This window comes from Solea senegalensis, linkage group LG16 (assembly GCF_019176455.1).
Source record: "Solea senegalensis isolate Sse05_10M linkage group LG16, IFAPA_SoseM_1, whole genome shotgun sequence".
Taxonomy (NCBI): Eukaryota; Metazoa; Chordata; class Actinopteri; order Pleuronectiformes; family Soleidae; genus Solea; species Solea senegalensis.
In genome coordinates, this window is record NC_058036.1 from 1,674,557 (window position 1) to 1,684,177 (window position 9,621).

The 9,621-nt window shown below is 41.8% G+C and overlaps 1 protein-coding gene across 1 annotated transcript; it reads right to left on the reverse strand.

Moving 5' to 3' along the window:
* Positions 1–725: 725 nt before the first annotated feature.
* LOC122783481 (tumor necrosis factor alpha-induced protein 2-like) lies at positions 726–8,617 on the reverse strand. Its single transcript, XM_044048313.1, has 12 exons — positions 8,504–8,617; positions 7,575–7,853; positions 6,536–7,199; positions 5,547–5,655; positions 5,009–5,131; positions 4,827–4,921; positions 4,625–4,717; positions 4,358–4,484; positions 4,147–4,266; positions 3,364–3,519; positions 2,397–2,518; positions 726–1,258 (listed from the first exon to the last, which is right to left on the reverse strand). The coding sequence occupies exons 2-12, from the start codon at positions 7,792–7,794 to the stop codon at positions 1,111–1,113; spliced, it is 1,977 nt and encodes a 658-aa protein (XP_043904248.1). The 5' UTR covers positions 7,795–7,853; positions 8,504–8,617; the 3' UTR covers positions 726–1,110.
* Positions 8,618–9,621: the final 1,004 nt, after the last annotated feature.

The window sequence follows — 9,621 nt, forward strand, 5'->3', positions numbered from 1 at the left end:
GTTTTTGAGGCTGTAACGGCAGTTAATAGCCGCTCCTGCAGTGACGGGAAGGATGTGAGTGTGCAGGGGCGGCTGCTGTGAATTACTGTCAACGCTTTGTGTCTTTCCTGAAAGTCTGTGTGTCGCTGTGAGAGGAAGGATGTGATCAGTGTACGACAGAAGGCCGCAAGCAGAGGCGAAGACGAGTCCGTCAAAGCCACTGATGCTGAACTCTGACCTGTGCGTCAATGACTGGAAACTGGTTGGTGGGAGTTCACAGCTCGACTCTACTTGTTTGTTTTTGTTGCTTTTCCATGAGTGATAGTATCTGGTACCTGATGTTTTTTTTAGCACCTGCTCTGACAAGGTTCCAACTGGAGGAGTCATGAGCGCGACGTCCGACGCGAGAATCAAAGCCAACAATGTAGATCAGTTAAAAAGACTTAAAAATCCTGAAAACATGTGTTAATCTCCAACATTTGGCCAAGAAAATGTCTAAAATGTCAACATTTAACAGTGGTGTATTTAGCGACAGCACTGCTGAAAACCGGCGACCTTGAGCCCCATCAGGACCAGGTCAGGCGGAGTTTGACTGTACGGTCAGTTCTGGTCTTCATGTTTTAGTCGTACATGTTTGTCTCCTGATTCTGTGCTGTGCAACATTTGCCGTAAAATGTGCGAAAATGACTTTGGAGGAAATGTTGACTCACTCCCATTAGAAAATGGCAAATAAAAACGCACTCGCACAACTTTGAACACATTTAATTGTAACTTCAACTTCTTCAAACTTTTCCCCTCCATTGAACATAACATTTGAGACAAAGCATGTGCAAGAAATAAGAACCTCGATGTGTGCACGTGTGCGGCAGCAAACACACAAGCTTGATATCATATTTAAAAAAATATTTCTATATACATATTTATATAAACACCACCAGAGAAATGAACTTCAAAACTGGCAATATTCCCCTTTTTCCCCCCTTTAAACACAAAACACTGGCACACAAACAGCAAACAGCACCACGTGTGTGAACATTAGCTTAGACACTCGTACAGAAACAGCGGCACGCTCATCGCACTCGCGCACAAACACTGCAGTACCCGGAGAGAACTGGCCGAGGGAGCGAATCCTCATTTGACCTGAACTTTGGAGAAAAAGGAGTGAGACGCGGCGACGCCCGTTTCTCTCAGCGTGTCCGACAGCGTCTCTTTGACCACTTTCCTGTCGGCTCTGGAAATGTTCGTCTTGAGCTTGAGCAGAGCAGAGACGTGTTTTTCACTGCGGGGACAAAGACAAACTGCGTTTAACGCGTGGAATTATGCAGGTGCAGGTCTGAGCGCGTGGGCCGAAGATTAAGAGTCACTTTAGTAAACCACTCACTCACACACACCAAAGTCCATAGAGAAAATCGACCATTTAACAGGAGTTTTGTGTCCACTTTTGCCCGATTTGGTAAGTTTATATATGTTATATCATGACTTTGGTGTTTGAAATCCTTTGTTCAGATTTACTGCAGTGACACAAAGTGACCACACGAGGGCAGCAGTACACCAGCAGCAGCTCCTGTGTTCTCATGAGCTAAAATCACTGATTTTCTCTGTGGACTTTGGTGTGGGAGAGCGAGTGGTTTACAAACTTCAGTCTAACAGTGAGATAAAGACGTGAACATAGATATTGAAGATGTTGTAGAATCCACACAGGATTAGATTTTATCATGTGAGCAAAAGGTTAAGTGTCAGGAATCTGCTGCAGTCGTGTTATCAGGTCTCGTGAGTTTCCAGACCTTTTATCGGACTGCCCCACTTCACTAGACTGCCACACTTTGTTGGCAGCTCCATGATAAAATTGAGTTGTGGTGGTGTGTGTGTGTGTGTCTGCTTTTAGCTCATATCGCCCTCCTGCTGCAGGAAACATCTTACATGTTCTGTCTCGGTTCACTTCCTGCTGCCTTTCAGCCATGAAATGTGAGTTTCCTTCTCCACCTCATCATCATCATCATCATCATCATCATCACAAGGCTTTTCTGTCCTTATTACCCTTATTTATTTAGCTCAATATAAAACACACGAGCACTGTAGCTGTCATAAAGACTGACCTTGTCAGAACTGGTTAAGTTAAGGACTAAGACTAAGAGAATTGTGGTCAGGTTAAGGGTCGGACAAATCCTTTAACTGGTTAAGGTTAAGGCTTTGTTTAGGCTTATCTTTTAAGGAACTTTTGTTTCATTTTATTTGCAAAATATTTGTCTTTTTTTCCAGGCGTGGGTTAATTTCTTTGTACACGTGGTGATTTGTAAATAAGGTATAATATTATTGTATTACAGTAAAAAGTACCTTAAAGGGATACTCAGTCATTTTCTGGCCACATACTTGTACTTTACTTTGAGGTACTTTACACAAGCGTGGTTGACGTTTACCTGAGGTCAGGAAAGGCACTTCCCAGCGACGCCACCTGCATCTGAATAGCGGGCACGTCCTGGAGTTTCAGCACTTCAGCAATCTTGGTCAGGATTTCCTTCAGCCAGTCCTGGTTTGAGCCCTGTGAAGACGGAGGAGCAGTGATGATGTCACCACGTGATTCAGGGAGAAGGAGGAGGAGGAGGAGGATGATTGCACTCTGGTGGAGTTTCTCTCTGGACTCCCCATTTACTGGCTCACTTGTTATTCACACGCTGTGGTCATTCCATTCAACACTTAGCTACTGATTCTCTCACACTGCGTCAGGAAGATCTGAGCAACAACACAGAGCCTTTCATCTGCACGAGTTAAAGCTCACGAGTCTGGATTTCAACACATTCCTCGTGTTTTAGTCTTTGAAAAAAAAGTCCTTTATTTCCTCAGACAGTAGCAGTCAGTTTTCCTCAGACTGACTAAGTGTTTTTTTTTACAATAGAGAATTTCATCTTGTTGTAGAACAGAGGGCTTCAAACTGGAACTGCTGCAATATACAGTGTTTTATATCCACATTTGATTAAATTTAGTGCAACTTAGCCTCAGCTTAAAGTTGTGTATGTAAAGTTGTTAAGTTGTGTATGTAAAGTTGTGTATGTAAAGTTGTTAAGTTGCGTATGTAAAGTTGTTAAGTTGCGTATGTAAAGTTGTAAAGTTGTGTATGTAAAGTTGTTAAGTTGTTAAGTTGTGTATGTAAAGTTGTTAAGTTAGCATGTAAAGTTGTTAAGTTGTTGTTAAGTTGTGTATGTAAAGTTAAGTAGTTAAGTTGTGTATGTAAAGTTGTTAAGTATTATGTAAAGTTGTTAAGTTGTGTATGTAAAGTTGTTAAGTTGTGTATGTAAAGTTGTTAAGTTGTGTATGTAAAGTTGTTAAGTTGTGTATGTAAAGTTGTGTATGTAAAGTTGTTAAATTGTGTATGTAAAGTTTTCTCACCATACTGACGAACAACGCGTGCAGACTCTCGGCGTCGTTCTTCACGACGGCGAACGCCGCGTTCTGCCGCTCCTTGTCCTTCAGTTTGACGTCTCCTCTCAGGAGCCTCCTCACATATTCCACCGTCACGTCCTGATGAAACTGACACACCAACTCCTGGATTATGAAAGCAATAAAAAAAACACATTATTTTAAATTCATTAATCCCATTAATAAGAAATTAACAGCGAGTCACGACAATGCAGTGAGAAAATAGAGCAAAGTTTATTCCTCTTTTATTAGATTAGATTGGATTAGATAAACCTAGATTAGATTGGTTTGGATCTGATAAAATTAGATTAGAACAACATTATAAGAAATAGCAATTTATTTGATACTATAATATAATTATATTATATATTGGATTGAATTGGATTGAATTGGGTTGTATTGGAGTGCATTTTATCAGGTTTGTTTGGATTAGAGTTAGATTAGAACAAAAATAGCAATTTGTTAATACTATATACTTCTTATATTAGATTGGATTATATAATATTTAATAAAATGAGGTTACAATTAGGTTAGAGCAAATATAGTTGATTTTTTTTTAATACGTAAGATTAGATTGGATTAGATTAGATTAGGCTTTCTTGACTTTGGAGTAAACAAGTGACAGATGGTGTAAACAATAAAACAGGACAAATAATAAATATGAAAATAGAAGGAGTGATAGTATAAAGTGTAGTAGAATAGTATAAAATAGATGATCTATAAATGAGCGACTTTTATTATAATTCAGTTTACCTGGCGACAGGATTCCTTTAAACCCTGGAGTTGTTCGTCCACGGCCTGAGCACTGAGCAGCAGCTTCTCAAACACACCCTTGTTCAGCCACTCACTGGTTCCCAGTTTGCGATACTGTGGCTGCAAGAGATACAGAGACACCGCGCATTCATCAGTGAATGCCTTCCGCCCACAGCTGCGTACACTTCAACAGACGGGATTATAATCTCACCCTGAGCGAGTCGTGCACGGGCAATAGTAAATACGCGTGAGCCGATTCTTTCATCTCGCTCAAAACGCTCAAACAGTTTCCCCGCACGTCGTCCAGGAACAGATGAGGGTTCTTCTCCAGGACGTCTCTGCAGAAAACACACGGACACACAGACAATGAAATCTCTATGTAACAAAGTTATTATATGAAGTCATAAAACAGAGGTGTGTGTGGTGTGTGTGTGCATGTCCACGTCTGTGTGTGTGTGTGTGTGTGTCAGATACACACCTGAACTGTTGGACAGAGCCGAGGTTAGCCTTGACGATGGCTCTGCTGTTTGCTCTGTTCAGCCTCATGACCTCGTCCTGGAAAACCTTGAAGCTAAAGTAAATAAATAAATAAATAAAAGCAGTTGATTTTCACCCTTCAGACACGTTACATTTAAAACACAATAAAAATAATAATAATAATGATGATAACAGTATGTCACCTCTGCATCAAAGGGTTGAGTTTGCATGTTATTCTCTGGGCCTTGTGCACGTCTCCCACCACTTTAGCAGCTGACGTCACGATGCCGTAGATAAACTACAAACACACAGACAATTACAATAACCAGTTAATAACAGTGACGTGTCATTTTAAAACACTAAACACTGATGAGAGTATCTTTACCTGAATGATGTCATAGGCCACATGACTGACGTAGCAGCCGTCCTCCATCGCCGGCTCCTCGCCGTTATTCCACTTTTGCTTTTCTTCCTCCAGAACGCGGCTGACGTACGTCATCAGCTCCACCTGAAGACAAAAGAATGCGACTTTTCTTTAACGCACGCTTTGTAAAGACAACATTTAGTGGTGCTGTGTTTTTTCTCAGGATTTTTTTTTTAATTTTGAGACTTTTTTCCCTCCGATCTGTCAGAAATTTTGAGATGAAATTCCAATTTCTGACCCCCTCAGAATTTGAGAAAAAGTTGTGTTTTTTTTTATTTTAATCTCAGGTTTCTGACTAAAATCTCAGAATTCTGAAAAAAAGGTTTAATTTCTGACTTAAATCTCAGACTTTTTTCCCCTTTTTCAAAAAATATTCACACCCAGCGTGCCACACAGGTGGTGTAGTGGTTAGCACACAGGAAGAACCTTTCTGCATGTTAGTAAAAGCATGAACACAATGAACTCCTACCGGACATACATTACAATAATCTGCGGTTACCTGTCGACTGCTCAGATACTGCTCCTCCAGAGGCTCCAGTAACTCCTGCGGCAGAAGCTTTCCCAGCACGGTGCAGTCCTCACAGCCCAGATGCAGCTTCTGAACTCGCCTGATGCAGAGGAACCAGAAATCAGACACAGGAGGAACCAATCATTACATTTTTTTTATGCATCATCAATACTTGTACTCGTCTCTGTGGATTTAAGAACTCATAAGAAGCACAGGAAGTGACCCGTTTGTGTGACTAAGAAAACTAAATCCATCTGCTGGCAGTGTTCTGTTCTTAATCTGAATAAGAGAGTTCCCAGGAAGTCAAACATTCCAGTAATTCATGTCTCTTACATCACGCAGCCATTGCGACATTCCCGCACTGAACTTGTTAACTTGGGACTGAACCATGTAAGGCTGAAATGGACGTCAAATCCTTAATCTAAATCTGATGAATCCAGATGAAACTCAGGCTGCGTTCATTCACACCAGCTCCTTCTTAGTCCGTTTGCTCGGAAAGTCCGGTTTTGGTTGTGGAGTTGTGAATGCTTGTATTGCTTGATGCAGGAGGGCAAAATACGTCAATCAAAAATCAGCGAAAGTGTGAAAGCAAACTTGGACCGGCTGAATGTCGCAACCCCCGCCTGAAGCGAGCCTAGCGGAGACTATTAGGTGTGAAAACAAGCTTGTGGCCGTTTTCCACTATGGTCCCGGGCTCGCCTCGCCTCGGCCTCGCTTGGAACCTCGCCTACCAGGTACCATGCTAGTGGAAACACAACTTAAGCACGCCATTAGTCTGATGAGCGTCTGACGCTGCAAACACGGACCAAATTGTGTTGGAAATGGGATTTCTTGATAACGTGATAGATTTGTGACGTCCTCAGACGGCAGATTCTTACCAAAATTTAACGGTAACATACTTGAGGGTCACCATCGTGTCGATTGCAGGACGTTGACCTTTCAGTTTTCTAAATGGCTCCAAAGTTAAATTCACCACTTACTCGGGGTAATATTCGTTGACCCAGCACAGGAGGTGACGACAGTCCTCGTCCTCCAGCACAAAGTCCGCGATCTTTCCGAGTCTGGCGCTGAAGGCTTGGTGGTACAGCCTGACGTAAAAACCACAGATGTCCGTCTGTGGGGGGTAGCACGTCTTGACCACGCCCACCACCAGCCGCAGGTCGTCCAGCAGCTGCCTACCCATGCTGCAGATGTCGGCCATGATGGACGATTTCCCCACCAGCTGGCCGTCGGTGAGCGTTGACGGGTTGTCCATGCGGTCCTTCACCAAGCTGCCAAGAGCTTCGTCATGGAACTCCTTCCAGCCACCGGGCCTCCAGCCGGGTGGAGTGCCATCCCTCTGCTTCCACAGCTGGTCCTGCTTGTCCTCCTGGTGGACGGCCTTCACAGCGGACGTCAGAGCGTCGGTGTTGACTGTTCCGATGCCGAGAGACAAACTCTGCTGCAGAGTCTGCAGGATGTGCAGTCTGAGGACGGCATAGTCTTCAGCAAGGCTCTTGACTTCTTCCTCGCGACGTTGAGCGCCCTCGGCCTCCGCCAACGGCCCGAATAGAAGCTCCTCCCGCTCTCTCAGGTTCTGACTGGCTTCAGAGAAGAGTCGGTCTTCAAGGCACTGATCAAACGTGACGATAACTGAGGGGGAACCTGAGAGGGAGACGGAAAGATGAGGACGTCTGGAATAAACAAATCCAAACCACACCTGAAGGATGTTAGTTAGTTAGTAATGCTAGTTTTGGACCACACAGCATGTACATTACACCTTTCTACAAAGGGAAAGAGTGCATACACACATATACAATATACACATGTGAATTTGCCGCCAAATACGTAAGATTTGGTAGAAGGTCTGATCCTGCACACGCACACCAAATTGCGGTCAAATCTGATGAATTTTGCCGCTTATTTCTTGAAATATGATCATTTTAATGTGGGCAGGAAGTTGCTAACAGAAGGACAAAGTTACAGATAAACCCGGGTAAAAAGTGACTTTGAGTGGTTATGTTATTCTGCGTCTGTTACCAGTTTGAGGCTCCTCCTCCTCCTCTGTCGTGTTGCTCGGCGAGCGTCGTCCGTCGACGGTGGGCGGTGTGACGTTGGCGGTCTCCTGAGCTCTCGGAGCTCGGAACAATTTCATGAATTTGCCGTTGAACCAGCGTCCTCCCGCCAACAGCGTGTTGTGTCCCGGGAGGGAGTTGCGTCTGAAGCCCTCGGGCTCTGTGGAACCGGAGCAAGTTCGCATTCTGGTCCGAGAAATTGAAATGAAGCGAAACCGACGGCCTGAGGAAGACTCTGACGAGACTGTGGAGGCAAAGAAACTGCCATTAATTAATGTTTATCATGTACAAAATTAAACATATTTTAGTGTCTTTTGTTTCTATGGTTGTTTATTTCTTTTAAGTCTTTAGTTATTCCTCAATATCCAAAATAATAATAATAAAAAGCTCTAAATCTATTGCTCGCTAGTAAGCTATGGTAAGCTAAACTTCCTGCATTACCTTCAAAATAAAACTCTTAAGAAACTTGAAAATAATAATCCAATCGATCATGGCAAAATCAGTAAACATTATTTAAAAAAAAAAATTTGGAGACCAAAACAATGGAAAACAGGACAGACGAGAAAAGACAGTTAAAATGAAATAAACGGAATGATAATATACAGTATGTAAAAGTATACATATACAGTACCACGCAAACTCAATCATAATACAATAGTTAACATTTTAATAAATGTTATGAATATTTAGTAAGACTAAAAAAAACACGTATAAATAGTCAAATTCAGTAGAGAAGAGAGAGAAAAACAATCACAATCCTGGTCAGAGTAAGAGAAAACGATGACAAATTATTCAAAGTATTTGTTGAATGTACAACAAAAGTACATGACAACATGAGAAAGACGTGGAAACGGTGAAAGTAAAGTTTAAAAGTGATAAAAATGTGTTGCTCACCGCGATCACAGTCGCTGCTCTGCGTCAAAGAGCTGCTGTGACTTTATACAGAGAGAGTCACAGGCCCCACCCTCTTACGATGACGTCCGTGAACACACACACACACACACACTAAAACACACACACACACACACACACACACACACACACTAAAACACACACACACACAGAGGGTTGGGGCTTTTTTTAGACACAAGTGCTGAGGCAACTTTGGACACTTGTGTTTTAGTTACAAAGTTTCTTTCTTTCTTTCTCCTTTTTTGTCTTTCTATTTGTCTCTGTCATTTTTTGTCTTTCAGTGTTTGTCATTTTTTGTCTTTCTTTCTTTGTCCTTGTAGTCTTTCTTTGTCCTTGTTGTCTCTTCTTCTTTCTTTCTTCGTCCTTGTTGTCTCTTTTTCTTCCTGTCTTTCTTTGTTGTCTCTATTTCTGTCTTTCTCTGTCCTTCCTATCTCTTTTTCTTCCTGTCTTTCTTTGTTGTCTCTTTTTCTTTCTGTCTTTCTTTGTCCTTGTTGTCTCTTTCTTTCTGTCTTTCTTTGTCCTTGTTGTCTCTTTTTTCTTCCTGTCTTTTCTTTGTTGTCTCTTTCTGTCTTTTCTTTGTCTCTTTCTTTCTGTCTTTCTTTGTCCTTGTTGTCTCTTTTTCTTCCTGTCTTTCTTTGTTGTCTCTTTTTCTTTCTGTCTTTCTTTGTCCTTGTTGTCTCTTTTTCTTCCTGTCTTTCTTTGTTGTCTCTCTTTCTGTCTTTCTTTGTCCTTTTGTCTCTTTCTTTTTCTGTCTTTCTTTGTCCTTGTTGTCTCTTTCTTTCTGTCTTTCTTTGTCCTTGTTGTCTCTTTTTCTTCCTGTCCTTCTTTGTTGTCTCTTTTTCTTTCTGTATTTCTTTGTTCTTGTTGTCTCTTTCTTGTCTTTCTTTGTTCTTGTTGTCTCTTTCTTTCTGTATTTCTTTGTCCTTGTTGTCTCTTTTTCTTCCTGTCTTTCTTTGTTGTCTCTCTTTCTGTCTTTCTTTTTTCTTGTTGTCTCTTTCTTTCTGTCTTTCTTTGTCCTTGTTGTCTCTTTTTCTTCCTGTCTTTCTTTGTTGTCTCTCTTTCTTTGTCCTTGTTGTCTCTTTCTTTCTGTCTTTCTTTGT